Source organism: Acartia tonsa, chromosome 2 (genome assembly GCF_053477335.1).
Source record: "Acartia tonsa isolate MP-2025a chromosome 2, ASM5347733v1, whole genome shotgun sequence".
Lineage (NCBI taxonomy): Eukaryota > Metazoa > Arthropoda > Copepoda > Calanoida > Acartiidae > Acartia > Acartia tonsa.
Window position 1 is genome coordinate 5,363,676 of NC_137261.1, and position 15,415 is coordinate 5,379,090.

Below are 15,415 nucleotides of genomic sequence, written 5' to 3' on the forward strand. Positions count from 1 at the left end.
TTTTCAAGAATGATGTGCAGACAAACATTAAATGTTGTCATAATTATTTAAAGTCTGAAGGGCAGAAAGTTAAGATAATATAATTTTCTTCAGATGAACTATCCCTTGTCCCTAGTTTTGGTATCAAATTATATGGAAAGCTTAAAAATCTATATTTTGCTTTAATAGAAATCTAAAAGAAAATTAGATAAATTTGATTTACATAAACGTTTTAGTAGCTTATGGGTGGTATTGATATAAAACGATGAACTATATCAAAGATATGAGAGATCTTTGTATATTCAAAATAGAGGAGCTAACGACCTTAACCTCTCCCCACACCCCCAAATATTCTATTGTCATTATTTCTCGTTTCTCTTCCAACAGCACAACAACATTATGGGCCAACAACACTAGTGTCACCCCCATTTCAATCAACCCCTCCCCACCTTTCTTTTTATACACAACTTCAACAGCAATCTGAACTAAAATCCCCCCCCCCCCCCCACACACACACACATACGCACACAGAGTTTTCTTATTCTCAATACCCAAAATTCCAAATGTTCTTATATGGATAAATTGATAGATAAAGTCATCAAATGATTTTCTGTAATATATTATGACAACACTTAATGTTTATTTTGCTTTATGACTTAGGAATTACATTTTTAAATTTTAAAATATTGCTACAAAAATTACTGATAATAAACGTTTAAAAACAACAATTTTTCGCGGTAATTTTATGTTTTTAATGTTGTTTAAGGAAGAGATAAGAACAATTTTCTGTTATAAATTTTAATTTTATTACTAATACTTTTTATTTAGAACTAGCGGCTACGCCCCTACATGCCTCTAGTGGCACTTTGAATGTTTTTTTTTATTTAAAATATCTAATTAGAGAAATATTTGGTTTATGTTTCGTTCAAGTCTCTTTTTCGGGAGGGGTAATTTTTTTCTAGGGGCGATTTCTCTTGGGAGGGTGGTGGTACCCTCCCCCAAAAAGTTATAAACCTTCCCGGGACCTATGAGAAGCTACCCTGTTAAGGAGAACCCGATCGGTTCAGCGGTTAGCGAGATCCTTCGGTACAGACACACAGATACACAGACACACAGACATCCTGTTACTTTAGTATAAGGATTTTGTATACTTTAACACAAGTTTTTTTCTGAAACTATATATAGATATATATAATGACCAAAATAATGAAATGCTATACTTAAGTAGCTTTATGGACTTATGAGTCATATTTTATTCAGAAAAGCTTAATTCGTCCTTTGCTAATTAAAAGGGATCGGACAATTGCATAAAATATATGGTTCGGAAAAGACTTACTACCCCCTCCCCTACATTTTTAGTCCCTTTTTCAGTAGAAAAAAAACTCAAATGGGGTACTTTCAATTTCCCTCTCAGAGCTAATCTCCGGGGGCTAGGGTCGAAGCCACAAGGTGCCAAGAAGAAGCCTGCCCGCGGTGCACCTGCCAACCCACCACCACCAGAGTTGCAAAGTTCTTCGATATCTCCACAGCCCTCAACAACAAGGACGTTGTCAAGCCATCCATCAACATTATGAAGCTTTTTCCCTCTAATTGATCAGCATTATCCAGCCAATCTGATCAAGTTATTATTGCTAATGGCTGGAATCGAATCGAACCCGGGACCTGATTACTGTGCAATATGCAAAAACATAGTCAACTGGACATCCTACTCGGTCAGATGCAGTAAATGCAAACAATGGTGCCATGTAAGAAAAAATAAACATAACAACTGCAGTGGTTTAGATGACATCAAAAAATACACGCCACAATGGTGCTGCCCTAAATGTTCCAAACCTAGTCAACAACAACAACCAGCAACAGTCAGAGACAACTTCAAGTTACTACAATTTAACTGCAATGGACTTAGAAATAAAATAATAGAAATCTTAAACTTTTTGAAAGACAACAATTTTAAAATAGCAGCTTTTCAAGAAAGCAAATTAAACGAAAATACTGTTTTACCAGAACTTGGAGACTATGAACTGATTAGAAAAGATCGTACCAAAGATGCTGGAGGGGGACTTGCATTTCTCATCCACAAAAACATCAAATACCAAAAACTTCCAGATCTTCCACCTGATCTCCACCTAGAAACTCTTGGTATAAAGATAAATGATATTTCCATCTTTAATGTTTATTTACCACCTGTTACAAGCTGCTCCCAAGGTTATAATCCTGATTTTTCTGCCTTACTTAATATGAAAGATTCCATTATCATCGGAGATTTCAATGCACATGATGCTCTCTGGTTCTCTTCTTTAAGTGATGCCAGAGGAAATGCACTAGCAGAACTTATTGGAGATTCTGCCTTTGGAGTTTTAAACTGTGATAAACCTACTCGTATACCTACTACTGGTCAACCTACCTCACCTGATCTCAGCCTTGCTAGTCTTTCATTACTACCTGTGATAGAATGGGATACAATTACAAAATTTAGTTCAGATCATGTACCTATTCAAATTTCTATTCAAGCCGACTTTCACCAACAATATAGTGATAGGAGAACTTTTGTCAACTTTGAGAAAGCAAACTGGGAAGATTTTACTAAGCTAACAGAAGAAGAATTCAGCAAATCTAGGAAACCAACAGATGTTCAAAAAGGGGAAAAATGGTTTAGAAAAATAGTTAACAAAGTATCAAAATTATGTATTCCACAGGGAAGAATAAAGTCTGTCTATCCAGAAATACCGAGAGAAGCAGCTGAACTTATTAAACAAAGGGATGAATTAAGATCAACTGACCCTACCTGTGAAAATATCACACAGTTAAATAAAGATATAACGGACCTAGTAACAAATCATAGGAGAGAAAAATGGAGAAAAACTGTTGAAGAAATAGACCGAAACTGCTCTGCCAAACTATTCAAACTCATTAAAAGGCTTAATGGGAAAAGTTGTGCTACAGGAAGCCAGCCCATTAAGTTTAAGGGAAAATATATTTCAAATCCCTCCAAAATAGCAGATAAATTCAACAAGCAATTTACATCTGTTGTGGAACATAAAAGCTCTAGAACAAACAGGATCATCACGAAAAATATCAATAAAAACAAGCTTGAAGACCATCCCACATATACTGATGATCAAACTAAAGCTGCTATTAAAATGAGTAAAGCTTCCAAGGCACTTGGACCTGACAAAATTTCAAATCTCCATCTCAAACATCTCGGACCTAAAGGAATCACTTTTCTAACAGATCTTTTCAACCTTTCATCTAAAACTAGCCACATTCCAGCTATATGGAAATCTTCCATTATAGTCCCACTACCAAAACCAGGCAAAGATCACAGTGATTCAAAATCCTACAGGCCAGTGTCCTTGCTCTGCCCAGCTATCAAGATATTAGAGAGACTAATCTTGCCTATCCTAACTGAACATCTCACTGTACCTGAATTTCAACATGGATTTAGATCTGACCATTCAACCGTGACAGCTTTATATGATTTTAATGAACAGGTAGCAACTGGTTTCAATAAAAATCTGCCACCAGACAGAACTATATTAGTGCAGTTGGACCTTTCCAAAGCATTCGATATGGTTTCATTAGAAAAACTCCTGAAACAACTGAATGAAACATCATTACCTGGATCAGTTAAAAGGTGGATTAAATGCTATCTGACAGGCCGTCAGTCTAAAGTACATTTTAGGAATAAGCTGTCCTCATCCAGGAATGTAAGAACTGGAGTTCCACAAGGAGCTGTTACTTCCCCTTTATTATTCAGCTTTTATCTATCAAAAATCCCCAGACCACCAGATCACATCAAGATCATTCAATATGCAGATGACATATCAATTTATACATCAGGAACGGACATAGATAAAATGACTGCAGAGCTGAATAAATACCTGGACACAATAGTCAACTATCTTGAAGAAAGAGAACTGTCACTTTCACCAGAAAAATCTACGGTGACCTTATTCACATCAGACAGACGCCAAGGTAATATCCATCCTCAAATTAAAATAAAAAACACTCTAGTCCCACTTGAGAAGAACCCAAAACTTTTGGGTGTACACTTTGACAGCCATCTTACCTTCTCGCATCACATCACTAAAATTACAGACAGTGTTAAACCCAGGATAAATATGATGAAATTCCTGGCAGGATCTGATTGGGGACAAGATAAAGAAACCTTGGTTATAACATATAAAGCCGTGGGCCGAAGCTTATTAGAATATGGCAACCCCATCTGGAGCCCAATTATTAAACCAAATAACTGGAAAAAATTGCAAACAGCACAAAACCAAGCCTTACGGATTGCTACAGGATGCTTAGGCATGTCAGGAATAGACCATTTACATCAAGAGACAAAAGTTTTACCTATTAAAGACCATGCCCTACTCTTGACAGAACAATATGTTCTAGCCATGCATCTTCCTGGACACCCTGGACAAAAACACCTGGACAGGCCACCCCCAGAACGAAATATGAAACCAACAGCTATTGACCTTAAACCAAATATTAGACAATGCCTACCAATCATTGATACACCTACCAAAAAGAAAGGTCTAAAAAGACTTCATACCAAAGCAGTCAAAAATGTGATTAATAAATATCAGCCAAACAGAGTTCTCGGTTCAAAACCCCCAGAAATTCACAAAGATGAACTTAAACTGAAAAGAAAGGCCAGAACAAAATTATCTCAACTTAGAAGTGGATTTTCCAGAATTTTAAACGAATACCTGAACAGAATAAGCCAAGGAGAAGTACCAAATACCTGTCCTGATTGTAATACTGGCCCCCACAATGTTAAACACCTTTTCAATTGTCCTGCAAAACCTACAAACCTTACCCCAATTGACCTCTGGAAAAAACCCGCAAAAGTCGCAAACTTCTTAAAATTGGATGGAACTTGACAACGCACTTTATCAGGAGAAAAACAGAGGAGCTGTGGCTACACACACACACACACACACACAGAAAATTTGAACTGTTATAATATATTATAGAAAGGCAGTATATAATGTTTACATTACTTTGTGTGATTAAACATATATATGCTTGCTTATAAAATAAAACTTGTTTTCAGGTTTCTAGGGATAGGACAATTTAATGAAAACGAAAAAGTATCTACTCCCCCCCCCCCCACACACTCCCTTATTGTTTGGTTTGAAATTATTTTCAGCTGGTAATATAAAAAGAATGCAGGTCTGTAGATTTCTATAAATGTCACTGTCTTTTTTTTTCCCTGTAAATTTTAAAAATATAATATAATAATCTAAAACACATTTGTCATAAAGGATAATTATTTTGATCTAGGTCATTTAAAATTTAACCTTTTTCACAAGAACGATAACTTCCATATAAACGATGATATATTTATTAAAACTAAGTAAATATTGTCTTATCTGACATTGGTATTCTAATGAGGATTTAAGATATTTCGAAATTGAAAAAGGATTTAAGATATATGTAAGTAATGTTTAATTATAAAAAGTAAATTTCCTTGAGCTAATAATTTTGTAATTGCATCATATGAAACTGTAGGTGTGTGTGTGTGTGTGGGTGTGAGTGTGTGAACGTTTGTTTGAGAAATCCCCTAAACCACAGCAAGAAAATTGTAACAGCGAGTAATTTTATGTAATTTTAACATCATCCAACCTACAGGGTGGTAAATATAGTTCACCTTTTCTCGATATAAGTATAAACAAAAAAGTTACAATTATAATATTTTATTTTTTTCTAGAATTTTTCATTGTTTTTATTTTATTAAGATTTTAGATCATCAAATAGCTTATACTTTAAGAATTAAACATTTGTACTACACACCCTGTTTTATAATGTGTTAATAAAAATATATCTGGTGGCTTGTACTATATACATACAATATAGATGTAATACATGTTTTATATATGGATATCAAATCAAAATTATGTTATGCTTTTCATAACATACATGACACATAAGACAAGAACATTCTATCAGGGGAAATATTTTGGAAGATTTTTTATGATTTCCATAGAGAATTTTATCATATCATGAAGAAGGTAAACTATATAATGTAAAGTTTATGGGAAATCTTTGATTAAAATTTTGATTACTAATTTTAACATTGAATTGAAATTGATGTTTCCCAGATATAGATGTTACCTAAATAGTTTTATATAAATGATATGTACAACATACAAGTATAACAAGTATACTCTTAAAATTATTTTTAAAGGGGGGGGGCGAAAGTGACACTTTTTGAAACCAAAACTAAAAGTCAAAGGAACTCAACTAAAAAAAGAGTTACAGGTCTGACATTTTGCATGGCAGTTGCTTTATAGGGGTACAATATGGAACTGTGAAGAAACGGCGGCGCAACCGCCGAAAACCGCCGAGAAAAGGCAACAAAAATTACGGCGGGAAACGGCGGTTTTCGGCGGTTGCGCCGCCGTTTCTTCACAGTTCCATATTGTACCCCTATAAAGCAACTGCCATGCAAAATCTCAGACCTGTAACCCTTTTTTTAGTTGAGTTCCTTTGTTGACTCTTAGTTTTGGTTTCAAAAAGTGTCACTTTCGCCCCCCCCCCTTTTCTAAGCACATGAAGCAAATGAAGGCTTAAAAGGTAAATTTGTGTACTTTTACTAACCGTTTGGAATTTCTGAATTTTAACTAATATTTATTGATTAAATGTATTGGATTACAAACTGCTTATCAGTCATATAATAAATTACAAAACTTGTCATTTACACTGATGATTTAATGTTGTTTGAATTTTTAGTTTAATTTTATTGATTGATATGTTTTGATTTTTGAATTATAGTTTAGTGTTTGATAGATTAGAATGTGATAAGTGATTGTCCAAAAAAGACAATAGTATTGTGTCAAATTTAAAAATATAAAATTTAGGGTCATAGGTTACAATATTTGGCTTTTTAATCAAGCCAAACCTTAATTGTTATTTAATCATATGGGTAGTTACTATAATAACACAAAGAACTGTAAACTTTTATTCTCATTTGTTATATGAAGTTCCTTCATGAAACTTAAATGGTTTCTTGAACAAAAAAATCATTTTAAAAACATGAAAACTTTTAAGAAAATCCACCAAAAATAAGAAATTCCAATAGTTGAAAAAAATGCTATGATTGCAAGAGATAACTGTAATATTATTGTTCAGGCTGAAGGCGAGGTTGCTGCTTTGAACAGAAGAATTCAGCTGCTGGAAGAGGATCTGGAGAGAAGCGAGGAGAGACTCGCTACTGCTACTCAGAAGTTAGCTGAAGCTTCACACGCTGCTGATGAGTCTGAACGGTAGGAGATTCGTTTTTGTTGACTATAAAAATATGTAAGAAAAATTGTCCTAGGATTACGATGTATCCTTAATATTGTCTCCCTTTCGTATTCTTGAAAAGTTTCCAATTATCCTATAGGTACTCTTACAGTAACATTAAAAAATTTTAGCGTAAAATTAAAGGATTTTTTAATCGTAAAGTATTATTTAAAAAATTTTATATTTCATTTTTTGACGATTTTAAATTCAGGATAAAAAAGAAATCTGCTTAGCATTTAGTTAATTTATAATTTTGACAGTATTTCAGTGTTTTAACTAATAACATTTTAATTTGATTTTTGAAATAACAAACTTTTATTTCGTTTGATTTTTTACTAAAACATTTTGAATACCTATTAAGTATTGGTTATTTTTTTGGCAAATAATTTTGATTTACATTTCACCGCCAAGAGTTTAAAACATGTTTGCCCATATTATAACTTATTTCCATGCGATTTGTATTTTTTCAACAAATCATAATAATTTGCCATTAAAAAATCGAAACTTAAGATGATTTTTTTGTGTGACTAACCTAGTACTTACCAGGATTCGTAAAGCCCTTGAGAATAAGAGCAATATGGAGGATGACAGAGTTGCCATACTTGAGGCACAGCTAGCTCAGGCCAAGCTTATTGCTGAGGAGGCTGATAAGAAATACGAGGAGGTTAGACACATCCCATAAATAAGCTTGCCTGGTCCTCTTATTATTATGGTTGTGGCTCATTTTAATTGCATGCTTCAGCACTCTTTATTATTTTAAAGGGGAAGTTCCACTGAAAGTAATTAAAATTGGAAATTTATAGTATTTTAAAACACATCCAATTATCTCTAATCTGGCCAAATAAACGTATTGGTTCTCAATGGAGCTATCCCTATTAGGACAAATTTGGTTATAATTGATATAGAGTAAGTGGATATTCTCGCACACCCTCTTTAAATGCTTCTCCCAGCTGGCAAATATAATTATACTCACCCCCTCCCCTTATGACTTACCCCTTTCCCTTTCCTGCCATGGAGGAACTAAAGCCTGTGTATCTGAGGACTATATTAGGAATCTAGATTGGGGACAATAATTCTCCTCTCACAATATCCACGTATTCTATATCCATTGGTTATGGGCTTTCTTTTTAATATTTCATAGGTTAAATTTGACTTCTTAAAAATATTTTTCTTTGCTTTGGAACAATAAAAATTGAATTGTAATAAATCTAAATATTCCTACGCAATTGAAAATTATAATTTAACAACCAAAGCTTAGAAAAATGAATGACACCTGTATTGAAAGTACGTCTGTATATACAGAGAATCAGGGATATGACAATGACTGTTAAATTGTTCTTCTCCTATACTTCTAAAGGAAATTCTGCCTTTTTTTGTTATACCGTGGATTTTTAACCTTCATTGTCCCTTTCATCCATGATAAATTGTATAAATGACTATTATTACGGGTTTAACTAGGCTTGCATGCCTTTTATAATATGTAACCTATCCACACTCAGCAGCTAGTAAGCCCGGCATTCATTTGTTATTGTCATCAACAGTTTGTCTTATCACAGGACATTTATATACTGCATGTAATTTATATTCCTTCATTCTGGTTAGGAGTACACGTTTTTTGGAGCAAAAGTACGACTTGCAAGTTTGTATTTTTGTCCTCAAAGCATTAAACAATTCTTTGACTACTTTTAAAAATTTTCTGGTTCTTTCTATTAAACTTTTTTGATTTATTTATGTTTTAATAGTAAAATTTTGAGATAGTTTCAAGTTTATTTAGTGGTTTTCAACTTCTTATGATTAATGAATCAAAAAATCTACCTATGTATAATGATAAAACAAAAATATGACATTTCTTTTTTAATGAATTGATACATGTTTTATATAAGAAAAGTAAGAGAAAAAACTTTTATTAAGAAAAGTTTTTAATAAAAGCACGTTGTTTGACAAATTGACCATTTGTTTTGTCGTGATCAAGATAAAGTTTCAGGTTCTTTCAAAACAGTATTCATCCCATTATCATTTAAAAAGTTTTTGTAACTACATAACAATTGTTTCGACATGTTATGAAGTTTTTAGCTAAAGGATAAAATACTATCAAAATTCCTAGATATATTTTCCTGAATCAAATTATCATAATGTATATAAAACCTAAGTAAACAATATTTTATTGGAATGGGGGGGGGGGGGGACTCGGGGTTTTATTTGACTGAAATGGATATTACCATATTCATTGCATATATGCAACTTTTATGGGACCATTCAAATCAAGGATTATAAATTGTCTGACTATTTGTGTATATACATATATATATACATTTATATTTATTATAAATAATAGAATATAAATATAATATAATATACATGATTATTATAATGTCCATAAGGTCTAAGGCAAACAGAATAAAATATCTGCTTCACGCTTTAAAAATTAAAATTACGCATTAATTAAGCGCAGATTTATTATAATTTTACTGGTGCCACTTGCAAGACTGCGTAGTTATGCGTAGTGTCACTTTAAGGTCAAATAATCAACTTTATCTATCTGTACATGTAATGAGAAAAAAATGCGCTTTGTGCGCTTTTTTGCGGAATGTTATCTTGTGGCGCCAATATGGCGACAAATAAGTGGTTAAAACCGTAACATAACTTCTTACAACTACCAACCCTCCCCCCCCCCTCTCTCTCCCTACCATCCACTTTATTTCATCCTTTGTAACATAAATGATTTTTTTGGTGTGCAATGTTTTGTTGATGGTAATCCATATTGAAGAGTTTAAATGGTTAAAATATCATGTTTCATTATGCACAACTCACATTTTTATGCATCTCTCTCTATACAAGTGAACAGTTTGAAAGAATTTAATTTTAGATGGATTAATTGATAAATAAAATATGATACAGTACAGTACAACAAGCAATAGTGACTTGCACAGGGTTTTATCAAGGGGCATAGGCGTCCAAGGAAGGGGTAATGGGGCGATTACCCCTCCATTTAAAATTTACCCCTACCCTGGGGGTGCCGTAGGCACCCCCAACCATTTAGGAGGGGGTATTTACCCCCCCCCCAAACAAATTACCCAAGCAAATTTTACCCCCGGGGTAAAAATTTTGGGGGGGGTAAAAAAAATTTGCGGCGCGCTTCGTGCGCCATTTTACCCCCCCCCCAAAATCGAATTACCCCCCCCTTTTAAAAATTTTACCCCCCCCAAAATAAAAAGCTTGGACGCCCCTGTCAAGGGGTATTTGATGAGGTTGTATAAACCCTCCTTCTGCGCGTTCATTAAAAAGCCTTTTTAAGCATTATGCATTAAATTTATTAGTTACAAATAAAGATGATTTAAAGGCTTAGGGCATAATTCACTTCAAACTAAAATAAACTTTGGCTTGTTTTATTGATACTTTCTTGAGGAAAATGACTACATTTAAATTAATTAGCATATTTAAATGGAAAGAAATGACGAACCAAATATTATTCATTTTTAGTTCTGATGAAGGTAGAGTAGAAATTATAAATATTTGGTATTTCCTTTATATTGTTTGTGTTTTATAATAGCTTTTAATTTGCATGTAGTTTCTTGTTTCGCATGTTTGATTGGGAAAGTTTTAGGTAGCAGTCAAAGAGGAGAAGAAAAAGGATTGTAACTACAATTAAGATCCTAATTTACCCGCCAATTGTTTTCAGTATGAGAAAGGTGTTGGAGAACAGATCCCTCTCCGACGAGGAGAGGATGGAGGCCCTGGAGAACCAGCTGAAGGAGGCCAGGTTCCTCGCTGAGGAGGCTGATAGGAAGTACGATGAGGTCAGCTGAGTACACCCAGAGTGTGTGTGATGTACTTCTGATAACATGTTTTTATACTTTTCAGCCGCCATTTTGAATTAACATCTCTTCCAATTCTGGCGCTATTTTTATTTAACGCATTTTTATACCTGAGAATGGCGCAATTTTAGAAAAATAATTTTAGTTTAATTAATATTTACCTTTAAAAAAAATAACATTTCTTTCATTGATTTTATTTGATTTCTATTATAATATACTAATCTTATTTGTTTTAGATTTAGAGACCGATGTTTTCTTGTAATACTACTTATCAATTATAATAGTTTCAATTTATATTAACATTTAAAAAATCTAATTTTGCTTGTTTTATCATAATTTCTTCCTTTCTATCTGTAGTTAGATAACCAAAAACTTTTCATGCATGCATCTAAAAGTTTATTTCTTCACATTAGTTTTAGCATTTGTTAGTAAAAAATAAGTGTTAATAAAAAGCAGCCTAATATCAATTTGGTAAATAAATGGTAATATTATAATTCTCAATGTAGCAGATTTTGAAAGATCTACGGCTGTTTCTTATTACCACTCAATTTACATATTATTTTACTATTTTCAACTTACATATATACAATATCACACATCCATGATTTTAGAATTCGGCAATATTGATAATGGATTTATAATGATGCCCTAATATTTTGGTTATAGTCTTATTCAAATTTGAAAATTCCTTTTTAAAAATAAAATTACTTTATTATGCAAAATAGCGTCGTCAATATTTTTCATAAGTTTGATTATTTAAAAATGTTATTTAGTAAAACTTAAAATGGCCAGATTGCGAATTTTGGGGCTAAATAATTTTTCCTATTATGAAAAAAGTATTTGGGGTTTCATTTCAATTTACTAATATTCATATTATTTGTTAGGTTGCCCGCAAGCTCGCCATGGTTGAGGCTGACCTCGAGAGGGCCGAGGAGAGAGCCGAGACCGGAGAGTCCAAGATTGTTGAGCTCGAGGAGGAGTTGAGAGTTGTCGGTAACAACCTCAAGTCTCTCGAGGTCTCAGAGGAGAAGGTAAAGTTTTTTTTCTTAACATAAATAACTAAATTTCGAGTATGGCTGCGAATCCGTTTCATTTCCGCTGGATTTAACCCGGTTCTAAGCCATACCAATGAGTAACAATAAAAGAATAGTATCAATCCCTGTTTTGTTAGCCCGATCATTAACCAACTCGGTGCCAGCAAAATTTCAGTTTGACATGTTACTATCCGTGGAAAACTGTCTAAGCTTTTATGAAAACTATTTCTTTAGATTGATGATAACCAAATTTTTGTAGGTATCTTTGTCCCTAAAATTGCTTGAAATGGTTAAATTATTTAAATGTTAGGCTTTAATCTATTTTTGTCTAATTATTTGATTAGCTAAAGGTCTTCTAATTGTACATTATCATAAAATTAATCATTTAGATAATTAACACCTAAAGTTAAGATAAGGAATGTATCACTATGTGCCCAGGCATTGCAAAAACTCGAAGATTCCAAAAAATGCAATTTTGGATATTGACCATTTTTATAGTTTAAGGCTAATCTTTGTCATATTTGAGAAGGATTCCCAAAGCAAGAGGTGAAAATATCAATTACTTATGATTTTACAGCCTTTAGAAGTAGCCTACCTAGATATTTAGGATTTTGTAATAAAGCCTGACTATTGAAATTACATTTTATATGCAAACTTTTAATTATCGTCAAACTACCAAAAATTGAGCTACAGTAATATATTATACCTTTATTGAAAGCTTATTGAATATACTATACGATTTTAAATTAATTTTTATACGTTTACTTCTAAAACTTATGAAAAAATTGATGACAAAGCATTCCCCCCTAAAGAGGCAGGAATTATAATATTTTGTCATGATACTCTCAACTTCAAATAGTTTGATCTTTTTTCAGCTAACGAGGCCGCATATCAGACCTTTACACATGTTTAACCAAGGCACTCAGTGAATGAATCCCGTTGGTTTCACTGGCGGCCTCGTTAGCTGAAATTTTTTTTTCGTATTTTTGTAGGTGCGGTCGGACCCATTTTATAGCAATTTTTACATAATAAAGACTAATTGAAATAACTTATCATGATATTTATAGTTCCCGATGCAATTTTTTTTATACAATCCCTTATTCTTATTGCTTAAAGTCTCTAAAGGATATCCTTGCCCCTCCCCCCCCCCACCCCTGGAGGGTGGGGGGGAGACCCCCCATGCACACCCCTAGGAATATTTATTTAAGCTATGTTATCGAACCTGTTGCTTCTAATCAATTAACATTGTTTTTAAATCAAATGAATATCATCTTAAATGTTTCAATTTGATAAAACTAAAACCTATTCCACTCCATATACACGCTCTAAAGAAACTAAAAGATTTAAACCAATTTGTTAATAAATGTATATTATACATACATAGAGCCTATGAGTATGAAGGCCTAGGTATCTAAAAGGATAAGACAATGGCCGATAAATTAAGGTACATTACCAATAATGATACACAAACTTACCTTTTTTGTAAATTACAATTAGTGGTTGAAAAGTTAAGACACTCCACTTAAAAAACAAACAAGAAAATGTTATTATAAAACTTTGGAGACTAGAGTGATCAACAGCCCAATGTCCCATTCCTTCCTGATAAAGGCCCTATTGCAGACAATCAATCCTTTGATTGCAAGGCCTTTGGATTAAAGTTTTTAGTGCTTTTGGGGTGATTTGTGATGTATTCGCTTTTATTTTTAAAACAAGGATTGTTTTGTCTATAAGTAGCGCAGCAATAACAGATCAATTTTTTAATAAAAAATTACAGTAAATTATTTTACAAAATGTTATTAACATGTTTCTTTGTTTCAAGTTATTAATGTCAACAAACCCAGAGATCTAAAGGGATAAGTTAATGGCCGATAAATTGATGAGCTTATCAAACTATGATACACAAAATTACCCCTTCTGTAGATTACAATTAGTGGTTTAAACGTTTGGACAAAACAATTAAAATTCAGTAAAAGCCCCTAAAGTCGTTAAACCAATGGATAATAAAACGTTATTATAAAGCTTTGGGGACTAGTCACAATAAACAGCTCAATGTCCCCTCCCTCCCTGAAACAAATCAATTGATATATAAGTATTTAATTGATAATTTATTTATGGGGGGGGGGAGTTAAAATGTGGTGACTTGAAACACTACATACCAGCAATTTTATTTTGGGCGCTACTCCCTTAGTTTTAGAGATAATTGGGTAAAATATTTTGGGTTGTGTCACCAATCACCCCAAGTTTTGGTATCTTAAACAAAAACCAGGGCGGAACCGCCGTTCACGACCGTTTTCCACCACAACCAAAAAATTTTTTTATTGTATTTCTCGCTGAATTAGGCAATTTGGAATCATTTGAGACTCATCGTTTTAGGATGTCACTAATCACCCCAATTTTTGGTATCTTTGAAAAAAACGACGGCGGGCCCGCCGTTTACAGCCACCGCCGCCAAAATTTTTTTTTTGCATTTCTCGCCGAATTAGGCAATTTGGAATAATTTAAGATAATGTTATTTTTTTGCCGGCGGAAAATGGCGGTTAACGGCGGGAGCGGCGATCTTGCCGCCGTTTTTTTTAAAGATATCAAAACTTGGGGTAAATAGTGACCCAACCCAAAAGATTTTACCCAATTTGAAGCAAAATTAACAGAATTATGAGTTTTTGTTTTATTTTGGAATTCTGGGCACATAGTGTGTATGTATGTACCTAAAATTCCGCAAGCTCTAGCGTTTTACACAACTGCAAATAATTCTCAAAAGCAAAAAGATAAAGGGGTTTATCGCTATACTAAAGTGCTACCCCTAAAATATTTTCACGCAATTATACCCCCCCCCCCCCCCCTGAACTGATCATGTAACACGGCCCGTGGACAGTTCAGTGAAATAAAAACTGACTCACCTTTCTGGAATGTTCTAGTGTGGGCAATGACATAATTATGTCTAAAAAAGAGAGGTTTAATTCCTTTCCTCGATTCTTGGATCTTATATACATTAGGTTTATAATTTCATTGAATCATCATTTATCATAGTTTTATCTTTATATTAAAACTATTACGTACCCTAACTATAAAAGAGACGGATTTACACTTAATCTCTTTGGTCTAGGCTAAACTCTGTTATTGCCTTGACTGTGTGTTAAGCACCTCCTTCAGTTTCTGAGATAAATATCTCACCTTTTTACTTGACCACAATTTAAACTCATGCTCATTCCACACAGGGGATGGGTTTTTAGTGCTATGCTAAGGATAGATAGATAGATGCAGATAGACAGATGCAGATAGACAGATAGTCCC

At 33.3% G+C, this 15,415-nt stretch overlaps 1 protein-coding gene across 38 annotated transcripts in view; it reads left to right on the forward strand.

The window, feature by feature from the left end:
- LOC145334709 (tropomyosin Mac r 1.0101) overlaps positions 1-15,415 on the forward strand; it is a 55,691-nt gene that overhangs the window by 34,534 nt on the left and 5,742 nt on the right. For 22 of the 38 annotated variants that reach the window (XR_013884935.1, XR_013884916.1, XR_013884934.1 and 19 more), the window contains 3 exons: positions 7,123-7,256; positions 7,822-7,939; positions 11,975-12,121. Coding sequence is in view for 23 of the 38 variants with exons in the window: in XM_080180344.1 (XP_080036470.1) it covers positions 7,123-7,256; positions 7,822-7,939; positions 11,975-12,121 (399 nt within the window). In the remaining 15 variants the exon portion in view is untranslated. Of the gene's footprint in view, positions 1-7,122; positions 7,257-7,821; positions 7,940-10,954; positions 11,073-11,974; positions 12,122-15,415 lie in introns of all 38 variants that reach the window. The other 16 variants (XR_013884961.1, XR_013884929.1, XR_013884960.1 and 13 more) reach the window with 1 other exon arrangement.